The sequence below is a fragment of the Nicotiana sylvestris genome, chromosome 5 (assembly GCF_000393655.2).
Source record: "Nicotiana sylvestris chromosome 5, ASM39365v2, whole genome shotgun sequence".
Taxonomy (NCBI): Eukaryota; Viridiplantae; Streptophyta; class Magnoliopsida; order Solanales; family Solanaceae; genus Nicotiana; species Nicotiana sylvestris.
In genome coordinates, this window is record NC_091061.1 from 19,954,640 (window position 1) to 19,972,335 (window position 17,696).

The 17,696-nt window shown below is 34.0% G+C and overlaps 1 protein-coding gene across 1 annotated transcript; it reads right to left on the bottom strand.

Annotated features, from left to right (window-relative positions):
• Positions 1–12,563: 12,563 nt before the first annotated feature.
• LOC104234257 (uncharacterized) lies at positions 12,564–17,271 on the bottom strand. Its single transcript, XM_009787801.2, has 8 exons — positions 17,008–17,271; positions 16,831–16,924; positions 14,379–14,498; positions 14,240–14,288; positions 13,952–14,051; positions 13,784–13,845; positions 13,557–13,615; positions 12,564–12,976 (listed from the first exon to the last, which is right to left on the bottom strand). Exons 1-8 carry the CDS (start codon positions 17,157–17,159, stop codon positions 12,872–12,874), a joined length of 741 nt encoding a protein of 246 aa, XP_009786103.1. The 5' UTR covers positions 17,160–17,271; the 3' UTR covers positions 12,564–12,871.
• Between the last annotated feature and the right edge of the window lie 425 nt (positions 17,272–17,696).

Here is a 17,696-nt window from a genome sequence, read left to right on the forward strand (position 1 = left end):
TGTTGGTGTTGCTGCATTGAATACTCTGGTATTGCTGTTGTTTCATCACTCTTTCCTGGGATTGCTCATTTGGTGCTCGACTATTTGCTGGTTTTCTTTGTTCTGGGAAATATTGCTGGTTGTTTGTGGGCTGTGGAAAACATTTGTGGTTGTTGGATTGTTGCTGTGTTATTGCTGTTTATCTGCTGTTGTTGTATTTGCCGCATACCCCTCAGCTGACAATTATCCTCCTTCTTCTGCTTTGCTATACCAGGTACACGATTAATAGTGCTAATGTAACTTGAAAGTTTGAGCATGAATGCAAAAGAGAGGACCTGCAGATTGTTTTTATATATACATGGACTGTTGTATTAAATGTCATGTAGTATATAATAGTTACATTTTCGTTTGGATAATAGAAGTAGCCTACATGCTTAGTATATCAATGTAGGTCAGTGAATGCTAGTCATATATGTATGTTGTTAGGTGAAAATATTCCATTGCAATAAGTTGTATCTTAGACTTAGTCTGATGGTGTAGTATATTCTCTAATGTAGGCCAAATATGAAAACTATCCACTTTAGTTAAGTTCTTTCCTCTTTTGTCAAATTGTCACATATAAATTGATAAACTCATTTTGCAGAACAAAGAACCAGTTCAGGGCCTCAACCTCATGAAGGTCGAGCCCAAATCGAAACAGACCAAGTAGGCCCGTATCGGAAAAACAGGGGCCCAAGTCTGGCCCATCTCGCATGAGCTAGGTTTGGGCCCAAAATGTTCGATTAGTTGTCCATAAGTGTAGTCACGTTTTTATTATCCCAAATCCAAATCTCGACGGATTCGAAATGCCTCTCTAATCACGGGTACATTGACTGTGACGTGGTTCGAGATGCATGTCCATGACGTTGCAAATTCATTAGAAATAAAGAACGAGGTGAGCCTCGCCAAATAAAAATACAAATTGCGGGGCCCTCAATAAATATTGCTTTAAAAATTGTTTAGGCTTCGGGATGGACCGTTTAGTAAAATTCCACGGTCCTACCCAAAATAAATACGCTAGTCGCTTTAGGCGCGCCTTTAATAATTTAATTTCCTTAAACTCGGGTGCACATTGATGTGACCCAAATCCAAATCTCAACGGAGTCAAAGTGTGTCGACGACCACGGGTACATTGATTGTAACGCGGTTCGAGATACATTTTCACAACGTTGCAATTCTTGATAAAAACAGTAAATGATAAAAGCGGTTAAAAGTTAAATTTTGCACATAAGTTCACACTTGTATAAAATCAGATAATCAAGCCGAATATAACAGTTGAGCGACCGTGCTAGAACCACGGAACTCGGGAATGCCTAACACCTTCTCCCGGGTTAACAGAATTCCTTATCCGGATTTCTGGTACGCAGACTGTAATATGGAGTCATTCTTTTCCTCGATTCGGGATTAAAATTGGTGACTTGGGACACCCTAAATCTCCCAAGTGGCGACTCTGAAATAAATAAATAAATCCCGTTTCGATTGTCCTTTAATTGGAAAAATTACTTTGCACTCCCAGAAGGAGAAACAAGTCATGTAATCGGTGGTGAATCTGTAGAAATGTAAATATTTTAATTTTTGTTATTTGTAATAGATAGTATGGTTATGTAATTGTTGTACATAAAGAAAAATTATGATTTGATAATGATGTTTACTATAATATATCTTATTTATGTCATTTTAAAGAATATGGATAATATTATTAGATCAACTTAAACTCTAGCAGAGTTTGCAAGAAATATACAACCACCAGAAGTAGTTATATTTCATATATCTCATTGTAATTATATTTTGTTAACCACCAGAAGTGGTATATGTCTATGATCACCAGAAGTGATAATTTAGGCTTTCTATGGTTACAATTGAAGATAAGCTACATAAATATTCTCTATATTAAATGCACGCCTCGAGTTTGCTCCTGAAGTAGTAAATATTTTAAAAGAGATTGAGGCATCACAATTTGATGTGATTAATGCGCATTCAGATAATTATGTTCGATTTCCTGAAGGATGAGAACTTTGGATAATATTAATCCATTCCCTGAAGTGAATGCGACAATATTAATAAATCGGGTAAATATGAACGCACTCTTGATGTGAATATATCACAATTCACCTTCAGAAGAGGTAATATAATTGAGAGAATATATACTCAATATTTCGTATTTTAAATTTGCTCCTGAAGAAGTAACACAATTGAAATTGCCTCCTGAAGTAGGAAAATATTATGAAGAAGAGTTTTCTTGTGCTTAAACAATTGTTTTACATTGTTTATTTGATTGTGATTTTCTCTCATGATACCAGAAGTGTATGAGAAATATTTGATAGTACAAAATGTATCAACAACTCCTGAAGAGCTAACTGTTTGCCTAAAGGATACATGACACCAGTAGTGCCAGATAAATATTAGATTGTGGATAATAAATGAAGGCTCTCGAAGAGCTTATATACAAATATGTCATTCATATTATATGATTATGGTCAAAACATATGTTGTAGTAAACCTGAAGTTTACTAATACAAATGGCTATCATATTGAGACTACAAATGATTGGAAGATTGATAATCTTCATGTTTCCACAATCATAGGGGGTAAAATAATATGTATGTGAGAAGTTACCCGTCTTATTCTTTAATTTGTACTATATCATGTATCACAGTAAACCAGAAGTTTACTAAAGCAAAAGTTTATGCCATAGTAAACCAGAAGTTTACTAAGAGATAGCACATGACATGATAAACTTGAAGTTTTCATTTGCCATTTTTAAATGAGCTATTTGAGAATTCAGATAAGCATATACTAAAGAACTAGAAGATTCTTCAGGAATTCTCATGTGTTGCTTGCTCTCATAATGAATTGATTATACCAGCTAAAGTTGGGACTAAGACCCCTGATTCTGAAATATATAAAAGGTGAATATGGGCTCGTTCACCTATCATGTGAACCACTTATAGGTGCATATATGAGATGGTTACATGTGTAATTATTGTCAACCTGCAGTTTGGCATTTGGAATTGCTTTTCTCGATTAAGAGCATAATTTTCAGATTATGAAATCAAGACAGTTCATCTTGATAATGTTGGTTTATATCCAAGCTGGTTTAGCATTGAATACCTCCTATTAATGGCTAAACCATTGCTTATGAGAACAAAGCTTCATGTGTTGGTCTAAGATTTTCTAAATTGCATATAGCAGCACTTGTATGCATCAGATCAACAATATATGATAAGTCCTCCCTTCACAATTGGTTTAGGATCAGAAACCAAATATTTTTACTATCTTTTGTTGTGTGGTATATGATTAATTTCTCTACCATAATACACAAAGATATGTTTCCCAAAGATGATTGGGGATATATGTTAGTTTTTCTAATATTTGGGGAATGGAATAAACAGTTGAAAAATATGCTATATGAATCGAATTATCATTAATATGATCCTCACTTAGAAGATAATTCAAGTCGAATGCCAGAAGCATTTGCTGATCCAAAATTAAATATCATATTTCAGCTACAAATGCTCCTATTAAAATTAAAGTCCCTGAAGGATAGAGTTTACTGTACGCATGAAGCGTGGTAGACCAATCGGTTCCAAAGGTAACAATCCTTGAAAAATAGTAGGAGCTAATGATCATAATGAGGAGGAAATAAGCTCTAGAAGAGCCCACGACATAACATTTCATGAAATTCCCGAAAAAGTTCAGGTACCTGAAAATAAAGAAAGTGATGAGATCTCCACAAGTTATGTCGCTTCGGAACTGACACAAAATGATCGTCGACGATATATTTAATACAATATAGTGCACAATATTGTAAAAGATTGTGAGGATCGGACTAGCAGTCCAGACACTTGAAGATGTCATACCATTTAGATACAAGTCTTAACCTATATGACTTATTTGGCTAAATCTATATGAAGATCCTTGAAGGATTGAAAATGCCCGAAGCATATAATTCAAAGTCTTGAGAAATGTACTCGATCAAATTATAAAGATCTTTGTACGGTTTAAAGCAATCTGTGCGCGTGTGGTATAATCGCCTCAGTAAATATTTGCTGAAAGAAAGTTACATAAATTATGTTATTTGTCCATGTATTTTTATAAAGAAAATGTCATCAAAATTTGTTACACTTGCTGTTTATGTTGGTGACATAAATCTTATTGGAACTCCGGAAGAGCTCCAAGAGGGTCTTAAAAATACTTTTACATGGACAAAGTGTACCCATTAAGTACACCAATGAATATTCAATCACTTGAAGTGAATAAGGATCCGTTCCAACCTCTAGAAGAGGATGAGGAGCTCCTTGGTCCTGAAATACTCTATCTCGGTGTAGATGGTGCACTTATTTATCTTGCTAATGCTAACAAAATTGGTGCAAATCGTATTGGTAATGCAGATGCAGGTTATTTATCCGATACCCACAAAGCTTGATTTCAACCCGGCAAGCAGGGAGTGCATATGATTGAGATTAGTGATTCATTCGAGAAACATGTGGGTTGGAATGTGATAAAAGACCCACAATATTATACGGAGACAATGTTTCATGCATAGCCCTATTAAAGGGGGGATTTATAAAAGGAGATAGAACGAAGCACATTTCACCAAAATTATTGTACACACACGATCTTCGGAAAAATGGTGACATTGATGTGCAATAAATCCGTTCAAGTGATAATCCAGCAGATTTATTCACTAAATCTTTGCCAACTTCAACTTTTGAGAAGATGATATACAAGATTGGAATGCGGAGACTCAAATATTCGAAACAAGTTTTTCATCAAGGGGAGTAAAATACGCGATGCACTATTTTTCCCTTACTAAGATTTTTTCCCATGGGGTTTTCCTTATAAGGTTTTTAATGAGGCACCTAGTAATGTGTATTACTAAATATGTGTACTCTTTTTCCTTCACTAAGATTTTTTCCCACGTGGTTTTTCTTAGTAAGGTTTTAATGAGGCACATTATCTTTTAATGAACATCCAAGGGGGAGTGTTATAAATATATTATATTATGGATGTTCATTTAGTACTCCGTTGTAAATAAGCTTCCTGAAGAAGCTTATTCATATGAGACTCTACCGTAAATATTTTTATATATTTAAGTACTCTATTGGAAATAAGCTTCCTGAAGAAGCTTATCACTTCGATACCCGGTTATGGATAAACATTATCCCCGGTAGAAGATTATCCATACCGGATATAATAAGTTTATCCTTTCAGTACCCAGTTATGGATAAACATTACCCCCGGTAGAAGATTATTCATACCGGGTATAATAAGCTTATCCTTTCAGTACCCAGTTATGGATAAATATTATCCCCGGTAGAAGATTATCCATGCCGGGTATAATAAGTTTATCCTTTCAGTACCCAGTTATGGATAAACATTACCCCCAGTAGAAGATTATCCATATCGGGTATAATAAGCTTATCCTTTCAGTACTCCGTTATGGATAAACATTGCTCTTAGTAGAAGATTATCCATATCTAGTATAGTAACAGCTTACACAACAACTTCCTTTCTTCTATAAATAGAAGAGATTTCAGTTCATTATGTACATCAGTTTGAATTCGAATAATATATTAGTTTCTTTCTATACTTGTCTTTACTTTATAGTCTTTATTTTATAACAACTTTGGAATTATAGTGCCAGCTTCATAATTATTATCTACTCCAAAAATATGTACATTTTAAAAATATTATCGAAAAGGAATTTTTACATTCCTATGCCACATAGGAAACCTTATTACCCTCAATGTTTAAGGTTTGACTTAATTACACTTAGTATACCAAATTACCAATTTTATACCATAATTAATTAAGGGTATAATTAATTGTACGTTTTTTACTCCTTAATTAAAGGAGTCTGTATAGATAAGTATCCTCACTCATCTAACGTTTCTCTCTCCTAACCCCCCAGCCCCACCCACGTTTTACCCATAACAAGATGATCGGCGGAGGAAGCGTCAGTTTCTTTAGAACTAAATACATCTTCGCCGCCGTTGACGGTTTTCGACGAGGAAACTCCTCTGTTCTCTATTTCTCCATTCTTCATTTCTTATTTCACTTCTGTTTTACTTTTTCTATTTCTAATCTGAGTTCTTGATTTCGCACACTTTATACATACATTTGATACAACAAAAATATGAAGTAGTTACAGTTGGATTGATCAGAATTTGAAATAAATAAAAGAGATTTTTACATTCCTATGCCACATATATTTCAAATTCTATGGAAGTCTGATTTTGCGGTAATATCTATAAAATTCCTACATTTATCTACAAATAAACTACACATCAGTTTTATGATGTATAAAGCAATATTGTTTTTCATAATTATCTACAAAATTACTACATTTATACTACAATTAAACTACAATCTATGTTGAAAAAATGTTGACTATAAAATTTTTCTCTTCATCTACAAATTTTCTACAAAAATTCTACAAATATACTATAAATCAGTTTAAGTATGTATAAAGCATTATTATTTGTAAGGGTATCTACATAATTACTACATTTATACTACAATTAAACTACAATCTATGTTAAAAATCTACAAATTATCTACAAAATATCTACAAACTGGGTACATTGAATTTTAATATCCCAATTCCCATTCAATTGTAGCATAATTGGGATTTTTGACAAAATTGCGTTTTTTCAGAAGATTTGTAGAAGTTTTAGTCTTTTTTTTATTCGTGAAAATAGAAAATAAAGCATCTACAATCAGAATACAAATAATCTATAATTTATCTACAAGATATCTACAAACTGGGTACATATTTGGACTCAACATGCTTCCCCTGAAATGTATGTTTCACATTTTTGATAAATATTTTTGTCCAAAATAGTACTAAATCATCCACTTAAATATAATTTTTATACAATGTTATTCAACTTTCATACAATAAGTAAAATGAATAAAAGAAAAATAAATAAATAACTGTCTACAACTTTTCTTCAATTTATCTACAATTTCTGCAATATACGTCTTCTTCTTTTTCTTCGAGTTTCAATCTGAAATTCAGTCAAAATCAAGTCTAATCTTCACCAAAACCCCTCAAAATTGAGATATAAACTCCAAACCATATTCCCAATTATTTTTAACAACACCCAATCCAAACAAATAATGATTTTTGAAAACCCAAATTTGAATTCAAAGCTTTCAAACTTTTTAATGGCTGTCAATGATCGATTTGTAGCGATTTTGATTTAATGACGAACTGAGATTTTTATTTGTAGCGATTGTGAGAATATCAAAGAACAGAATTTGATTATAAATTGAAGATAAAGGATTTTTGTGATATGATTTGATCTGATTTACGCCAAATCTTTTTAGAAGATTCTGCTCCTGAATTTTAGCTCGACAAATTAGAAAGATTCAGCTACTATTAATTAGTATTTAATGATTGGTATAATAATTGTAGAAAAAATATGGACAGGGCGGGTAAATTAAAAACTATGTACATTTTTGGTAATAAAGTTTCATATATGGTATAGGAAAGAAAAAATCTCTATAGAAAATGCGTTAGAACTTAGAATATGATAAAAGGAAAGGTAACTTTAGAAATTGGTGGGCTCTTCCCTTTGTGTAGCTCCTTTCTTGGTAGTCTATCCTATGTTCTTTATTCGACCAAGACATATGGCTATGTTCTAGAAAATCTGTTTACCCTTAACCTAACGTAGTAATGAGATATAACCATCTTTTGGACAAGGCTAAGATTGGAGAATTCAACGTCTAGTATGTTTTTTTTTTTTCAATTCGATTTTCGATATTCATATTGTTGATTAAATTTGTATTCGTGTTGAAAAGCATTATATTGGGGAAAAGTGCTCCCTAACAAAAACGACTTCATACTCAAAGCTTGAACCCAAACTACCCCACATTAAGGGTGTATTGTGGGTCGGGACCGGCCCGAGACTGCGGGCCAAACGGGCCAAACGGGCTGATCTCAAATGGGCCGGTCTCTAATGATGCATAAGCCCGTAGCAGGCCGGTCCAACCCAAATATCCCGTGAGCCCGGGACCGGTAGGCGGGCCTGGGCCGGTTCAACCGGGCCCCAACGGCTATTTTTTATAAAAAAAATTTTAAAATGACCAACGGTCAAATTTTTAAAATCTAGTCGTTGGTCTTCAATTTCCAACCGTTTGGGAGTTTAAAAAATAGCCATTTTAACCCTAAACTTTTTATAATTACACTTTTTTCCAATTCTCAACTATAAATACCCTCTCATTATTTCATTTTTACTCACAAATTTATAAATCTCTCTAATTTTCTTCTATAATTGATTACTTTATTATTGCAATTTCGTGAAAAATTGTGAAGTTGGTGAATTGAAGTATTCAAGTCTTCAAGTCTTCAACGATATTCAATTTTCAAGAAGTTGTTCGTCAATTCGGTAAAGTCGTTCCAACTCTTAAGTTTTAATCTTATAGTTTTGTTTGTTTTATTTAGTATAATTATAATTAATATGGACTTTTCTTTGAAAAAAATATTTGGTGGTAAGGGTAAGGGAAAATCTAAAATTGGTGAATCTAGTCGCCAAGCTACTACTCTTCCCCCGGCTCCCCGACCCAAACTTGTTACCCGTCCTCCTCCACCTATTATTCTTGATAGTGATAACCCTTGTTTTCAATTTTCCGATAGTCAATTTTGACATGATGTTGCACCAGGTCAACAATTAAATAAAGAAGTTATGAATGCTCTTTATCCTAATCAAACTATCTTTGAAAATGATGAGGAAAATGATGATTTAGATGAAACGCAACCGGATTTAGATGATACACCTACTAGTCCTGTTAATAACCCAACTGATGGCCTGACCCTCCTATAATAACCCCTACTTTTAATAGACAACCTTCTAAACGGCCCGAAACATCTCTTGTTTGGCACTTTTTTACTCAACTAAGAGAACAAAATAAGGCTAAGTGTAAAACTTGTGGGTCTTTGTTGGTTCATAAATTTAATGGAGACCGTAGCGGTACGGGTAGTTTGACTAGACACATAAAGGCACACCCTAGAGATAAAGCTAGATATTTTCAAATGAAAGCTCCGCAAGAGGGGACAAGTGTAGATACTACGGTTAACCCTAGTACATGTTCAAATCTAGTTCAACCGGGAATTAACACTGTTACCGGTGGCATTTTATATTATAATCCAAATAAAGATCGTGAAGAATTGGCAAAAATGGTTATTGTTATGTGCTTACCCTATAGTTTTCCTTTTAACCCTCATTTTGTGCATTATATTAGAAGAGTTTTTAATCCTACTTATAAAAGATGGCCTCACGCAACCGTAAAGAGCGATATTTATAAATATAAACATGAATATGAACAATATCTGCGCTATTTATTTACTCATATAGATTGTTGCATTGCTATTACTACTACTATTGGTAGAAGTGGTAATGACTGTGATTATCTAACTGTTACAAGTCATTGGATAGATGAGGAGTGGATAATGCAAAAGCGCATTATTGTTTATAGAATAATTAATTCACGCCACACAGATAAGTTTATTGCTAACACGGTTGCAGATATTTGTAGATATTTTTGCATTAAAGATAAAATTATGTCGGTTTCAATGGATAATGCTTCTAGTAACACTAACGCTATAGGCTTGCTTACAACTACACTAAATCCTGCATTTAGTAATATTTTTCATGTTAGATGTATTTGTCATATTTATAATTTAATCGTCGGTGCTGGTATGAAAGTTTTAAGTGTAGAAATTGAAAAGGTTAAAATGACTCTTAATTGGCTTTTTTATTCAAACCGTAGAAGTAGACTTAGAGACTATTTTAAAAGATGTGATGAATTTGGCCTCAGAGAAAGAAAGGTTCCTAAACCTTGTCCGACTAGATGGAATTACATGTATGAAAGTTTAGTTGTTGCATATGAATATAGGAACCCAATAAGCGTAACGTATAATGCTCGTGTAGGTGATGGTGATGGTGATGATGATGAGCACCTTACAAATCAAGATTGGAATAATGTTAAAATGCTTGTAGACTTTTTAGAACAATTTCATGTTGCTACAAATGAATTATTTGGCCAATATTATCCTACTATTTCTAACTGTTTAGTTTATATTGCAGCACTTGTAGATTTATTTAGTCAATTCTCAGAGGGTAGAGTAATTTATCAAGAAGCTATTAATTCTATGAAAACTAAGTTTAAAAAATATTTTTTCCCTATCCTCCCTATTTTTGGTGTTGCTGCATTGTTAAATCCTACAATGAAATTAGGAGGTCCTCACTTTTGGTATTCAAAAATTTATAACGCTTTATCATTTCAGCTGAGGAATTTGCTACACTTGGAGATGCAAAAGCCTCAATTAAAATAAATGCTCAAATAATTTATAATGCTTATCAACTTGCCTTAGATCATGCTAGACCAAATGTTCCAACTCCTACTTCGTCTAGTTCGCAATCATCTAAAAGAACTACGGGCCTAAAAGCCCTTAGTTCTTGGACGGAGTTCAGGGGTTCTTAAGGTGATAATTTTGGTGATAGTTCACAACTAAATGAGCTTCAAGTTTATTTGTCGCAGCGACTTGAATCAGAGAATCTCGACGGCTCCTTCGATATTTTGGAATGGTGGAAGGACAAACAAAAATACTATCTGGTTCTTTCAAGGATGACTCGAGATATTTTAAGTGTTCAAGCTTCAACAGTGGCACCGGAGAGCGCTTTCAGTCAAGCAAGACTTCAAATCGGTGATCATAGAGCGTCTATGAGGGAGAGCTTGGAAAAATCAGTACTCTTTAGAGATTGGATCTGTTCGGAAAGAAGAAATTTTGGACTTGCAGAATCACAACCGGAGATAGATGAAGCTTATGAAGAAATGCTAGCGGAACTTGCGCAGGTCGCCCGGAAGCGGTGATGAACAAGCTTCTTTTTCACCACCACCAACGGAAATTCCTCCGGACCTTGAAGGATTTATGAGATTTGTTAGAGATAATACATAGACTAATATGTAACTTGTATTTTGGCACATCTTCCTTAGTTTTTTTTTCCTTTTAATGGTGGTATTAGTACCTTGTTGTGCTCATTCCATTGGGGGAGGAAGACTAAGAAAGATATTGTCATTCTTTGTTAATGTCGTAATAATAAAAATTATAAGACATTCCCTTGAATATTTCTTTGCAATTTATTTTGTGTTTAAATTTGATATAATATATATATATTATATATCTAAAACATATAAACTATATATATATATATATATATATATATATATATCTCAAAGTGTAGATAAACTATATATTTATAAAGTATATATATATACATACATATATATAAGGCAATATATATAAGCTATATATTATATAAGGCAATATATAATTATATATACACACAATACACCCTTATATATACATACTATACATACTATATATACTATATATATTTATATAGCTATATATAAGCAATTTATATTAGTATATACATATATAATTTACAAGAAATTGCCTTAGATAAAAAAAAAATTTAAAAAAAATAGTCCGGAACGAAAAGCCCGTTAGGCCCGTGGGCCCGACCCATTTAGCCCGGGACCATGTGGGCTTAGGACCACCGTGGGCCGGTTCCACCCATTGGGACCGTGAAGACCGGGACCACCAAAGCCCGACCCGCCAAGGCCCGGGGCCGTTTAGGCCCGGGCCCGGCCCACAATACAGCCTTACCCCACATCGGGGTGAAGTGCTTCTAACAAAAGCAATTTCATACTCAAGTCCTTAACCCAAAACTTCCCAAAACCTCTAGTTAAGAATGAAAGAATACTTATAGCTTCACCACAATCCCTGTTTTAATTAACGTCGAATATGTTGTTGTTTCTGGTTAATAGTACTGCGACGAAAAGAAATCAAGATCATGATTCGGGTGTGTTTAGTAGGATGGAGAACGAAACCTCCTTTTAACTATCCAACACTAAAAATTTAGAAACTATTTCAAATACATGGGAAGAAAAACCTTAAGCAAACAAAAGTCTGTTTTTTCCCTTTTAATGAAAAATATTTTTTCAAGGAGAATAATTACTGTGTTTGGTTACCAAACAACGACTTATTTTCTGAAAACTATTTTTCAAAGAATGTTCTCGTTCATACCAAACGCACAATTAAGGGCCCAAAATATACAAGTTACAGAATGAAGAAGAAGAAGAGGAAAAAGGCCAGGGTCAATACTGAGTTCGACTTCTCATAAAAGAACTAGAACTCCCCATTAAGTTTGACTCTAGGTTAATTCCAGTTCCAACCAGATACTCACTAAGCTAATAAGACTAACTGCTCGTTTGGTACAAGGGATAATAAACCGATAATTAAATTTAAGATGAATTTATCCCATATTTAATTGAAATAAAATCGTGGTATGTTTAATCCTGAGATTATTTATCCCCGGATTGTAGTGTCATTTTTATCCCTATGGGAGGGTGGGATAACTAATCCCGGGATAATTAATCCTGAGATAACTTGTTTCCCAACCAAACAGCCCCTAAGTGTTCACCTGTATTCTGTTTGAGCGCAACTGTAACAAATTTGTCACTAACATACATTTGCAGTAATGCAATGTCTCTAGTAGTAAAAATCCCAAGTCAAATCAAAATGGTTAATTCATCACAGCTTACAAGTTAAGAATTTATGTGTTGTTTGCAAAATTTTCAAAACTATAACGTGCAAAGTGGCAGCAAAATCTCTACTTTGGTGAAGAGAACAACCTGAAGATAAAAATTACTAAGACAAACATCTTGGCTTTTGAACAACGTAGCCCACCTTAGCGAATGATGACATGCATCGACAAGAAGCTCGATCAGCAAGCAAAGTGCTGCATATCCAAATACGAAATAATATAAAAGAAGATCCTCATTTCACAAGTTTCCTCAAGACTGCTTCAGCTCGTTGTTCAAATTTGGGTAGCGCCCAGTCATGCTGAATAATATCTAATCCGTCCTTTTCTGCTCCCAAACTCTGCGGAAGAAAATTAACATCTGTAAAGCAAGATAGAATAGGAGGACAAGTGCAATTTGTTCACAAAACAGACAGCATCATATAATTATTTTCTTGCTCCTGCTTAGGCCGATTGATTTCAAATAGCTATCAGCCTAATATCCATTACCCAAGGTGCTACTCAGTGGAAACTAGACATATAAGGATACTCTTCTCTTTAAAAACTTGTCTAGTATAGACTCGATACCCTTCCCTTTAAAGACTTGTGAATAATGATGAATGCAAGCCAACAGGACCCCTCCCCCCTTTCCTTCTCCATCGACCAACTATTTCCTTTACTACTTTTTCGAAGTAATCACCTTTAATCAAAAGGAAACTAGTTTCAGGGTGGCAGGAAAATGCAAGGGAAAAGCCAAGGACAAAGAAGGCTGATATGAACTAAATATTTCTTGGTGCCAAAGGGAATTCTTTAAGAACCAAGCACAAATGCTAATATTTAAAGGTGAAAAGACTAGTGTTAGTTTTGCCTTGATTAACATAATGTTTGCAGAAAATCAAAGGAGAATTTTGATTATAAGCATATAGCCTAAGAGAATTTTACCTTGCTGGGGTCAAAACCAAATCCGCTCATCTGCATCATGCGTTGAGTATCATCGGTTGCTGCAGCAAATACAGATATAAATAATTTGAATTGGGAAAATCCCAAGTAACTGAATTGTTCTCCAAAATTACTGCTCTTCAATATATTCAAAAAGAGAAATCATTGCCCACAGCTTGATACCTACTTAAAGAAAAGAAACTACACAAACGTCTAAAAAAACTACTGACCATTTTCTTCTCCAAGAATGAGACTGAACAATCCCCTTAATCCAAACAGATTGAGGAAATACCTGAGCAGTTTCATAGCAAGTATTAGATACAAGTAGCTGCCTATTACAGAAACTAACTTAAAAAGCATTAGTTCTTTGGAAGATTAACATTAGTGCTAATGTTTACCATGAGCGACTGCTGACATAACTGACATCAACTGTGCTTAGATCAATGCCATTTTGCAACATGGTCCTGAACCTCTGAGTTAACGGAAAAGGTATCTTCGCTGAAGTATGAGACACCCAAATTTACGTGAGTTGGTACAAGGAAGAAAACATAATATAAAGCTTCACGAACTTCAAAGCTTAATGTACCTACACCTTTAAGAACTATAACAAGATAAAAGTGCACTCTGCAACCAAGATTTTACAATGAAAAGAAAATAAGGAATTCAAATTTTAGGAAAAGGAATACCAGCTACAAACCCAGAGAAGAAGAAGTTGACCCAGGCAAATGTAAGAGTCTGGCAAGATGGAGAATATGCAAGAAATTAGTCAGATCCACAAACTAAGATATCTTCAATAATCAATCGATTATTATGAAAACATGATACCTGAGGAATTATCATCGACAAGTTCTTCTTCATCATATCCATAGCCATGTTTGGGTCTGAGAACATTTGTGCCTGTGGATTCTGAGCTTGGCCCTTGGGAACATGTAGTAACCCGTTTTCCTGCATTTTCACGCGTAATATTTGTTAACTATTTGTTTCTAAGCAACCTGAGGCTTTCCATTAATGGATTCACACTAAAATACATGTTCTTACAGCTGGTACCATGTAATCCCTGACAAGTTATATTCTCAGGTTTATTTCTTCAAAAAACACCCTATATACCGACCTACTTAGTTATTCAAGTTGGATACTGATGGCATTCATCACTCAGACACTCCTGGTCACCAATCCAGTGCGTCCTTATTTATTTACTTCTTAAAGTTTGATTACTCATGTCATCCAAATGGGATACCTGCTTCACTATTTTATCTTTTATTAAAGGACTATATAGTAGTATCATTTTATAATGAAGTCCGCTTAAGAAAAAGTTGAATCTTCAGTTCCCTTTATTTGCCCAAACCCCTCCAAATCCATTGAAATGAGAGGGATGACAAGCGTCTATCGATATATTTTACGTATTGCATCGTGTTGATGTTCTTTTTAATATGTGATGCTGAATGATTTTTGTTTAGTAACTTAGAACTAGTAAACTAGTGATGTAAAAAATTACATCCCTTATATTTTAATAACTACTTTTAATCGATTAAAACCATAAAGAAGTTCACATAAATTTCTTTTAAAGGAAATTCTAGTTCTATACAAGTCATGTCCCCCGATTTTTTCAAGTTTTGCGTATGTGACTGTCTTTCTACCTGTCTCTTTGCACCAATTACAAATGAAATATTCAAGTACAGACAAATAAACGTCAGAGTTTGTACATAGAAACGCTTGTGATACATTAGTTGAACAAAACCATATGATGTTCACTCCACCAATTAACTATTACTAGCTCCTCATTCTTTTCAAGATCATGCCAATGGTATGGGTACGGAAATGCAAATCGAAAAGGCTTTCTTCCAGGCAATTAAAGCCAGTTAAAGAAACCTTGTAGCCACTAGGATGCTCATCAAGTAATATCCTCTCCCAAACAAGATTTGCATTCTTTTTTGGTTGGATAACCGAGAAATCCCCGAGGAACAAAAGTTCCATATTTCAATAGCCATTTTCCAATTATCATTCTAGTTCTATCATTTTTCACAACAAAATTTTACTTTTATCCTTAAGTACCTTATCATAATTCTTAGCAGTAATTAGCTAGTGTTCACTAGTAATCCAACTATTTGACCTCCCTGTTGTATAACTTTTCTGCATCATAACTACTGGGCTACCAAGAGACAAGTGCAGTAAAGTAAGCCTAAAACCGTCAATCAAAAAAGAAAAGGCCGAACCATGTCCAAACTGGCAGTTTTAACCTGTTCTGATACTCCCTCTGTCCCGTAAAAAGATAATCTTATACTTTCATGTGGTCCTTCCCAAAATGATGCCCATGCTCCTCAACTTATAGTATCATGTGGTCTTTCCCACTATTATCCTGACAACATCTCAAACTTATAAAAGGTTGACTTTATAACAAGTTTTTAATCAGTTTTCTTCAGAAAACACTACAATTCAAGCTTAACTCTTGATTTAGACACAAGCCAAACTACAACAATCAGATTAGGAGAAAGAGTGTGTTGAGTATCACATCTATGCATTTAAGAGGGTGTTGTAATAGCAAAAAAAATAAAAAATCAGTGTGAACTTATCATCGTCAACCCCATAGCCCAGAAACCCAAAGGGCACCTGGATACTTTCCCCAACCATCTTGCTCCAGTTTTTACCAGCATCCCCTTTACTACTCTCTTCAGATTTCTGTCTCTCTGTCTCTTCCCACGCCCTCGTCTTCACTAAGTTATCAAAGTTTCAAATCATCTAACTAATCATCGCCTTAAAAGTTTTCTTTTCACCCATCAATTATCTCTGACACCTCACCACCGTTATATCTTTGATCTAATCATATTTTCTTCATCATAAGAAAAATTACCTACCAACTTTTTATTCCTTCGAGTTTAATTATGAAATCCAACAGCTCATACAGTAAAGCATACTAGAAATTAAGCATCAATCACATTAAAAAGTAACTAGATACATTTTTAATCTCACATACTTCAATCAAAGCAAGTTCTAAGCACTGACAGTGTAAAATATATTTATGCAATCAGGTCATTTAAAAGGTAATTGTAGGTAATCTGTTTAATAGCATTGGTTTGTTACCTAGACTATAAATGGTAAGTAATCTGCTATTATAGGTTAAATTATTCAGTTCATTAAATTGTTATCGTATATAACTTAAATCCAATATCAATATAAAAGAATCTTTTTTTCTTCATAATGTGAACATTAACAAGCAAGCAAACTTTTAAAAAAAAAATCGTTAAGTACAATGATTTACTAAACAAAAGAGCCACCAAACCTCATTGCTGTAATAAACTTTCCTCGCGCGAAACGATTTAGCTGGAATATAATTAGCCCCGGCTCTCAAATTCCTTGCCCTAATTATCACTTGCCTGAAATTAAAATCCTCAAAATCAAAATTCCAAATAAATAACATAATTACTTAAAACCTAATAAAAAGAGGATAGAAAAGAACCCTTCTTTGATGATTTTAGGATCAGGTTGAGTAGAAGAACGCATAAGCTTTGAGACAAAGTAACGGAGGATTCCAATTAGGACCATAACAACTGAGAGCGGGATTAATACCCAGTCTCTAATTGCTGTGTCCAATACCAAATCTTCTGCCATTTTTTTTGAATCTGGTGTTTGTGATTGGAATCGGAATTCTGCTTTGGATCTTTCTTTCCTCAGCTACTTTGGTTTTGTAGTGAGGTAGTAGTAGAGGAGAGAATACAATGATGTTGTAGTTCGTATCTTAATGGGCCTTAGTCGGATATGCAAGGGAAATATTTTTAGAAATAGCCTCATTTATAATTGGTAATTGAAAAACAGCCATAAAAGTAATTGAAATTTAGTTATTTTTTTATTTAAAATAATATACAAAAATATCCTTAAAAGTTTGGAAATTCTCCAGCATAATATGCTGAAGTTCGAATTTATTACATATGAGATTCCAGCATAATATGTTAGAATTTCATAATATGCTGGAGTTCCAACATAATATGCTGAAAGTTTATATGCATGAGTTCCAAAATGGAACTTTTTGGATTTCAGCTAGGGTATTTTTTTAGATTTTATCTTCGTATAAAATAGTGACTATTTTTCAATGACTTTACAAACGCTGGCTATTTTTCGATTATCAGTCTGAAATTGGCTAGCCCATAC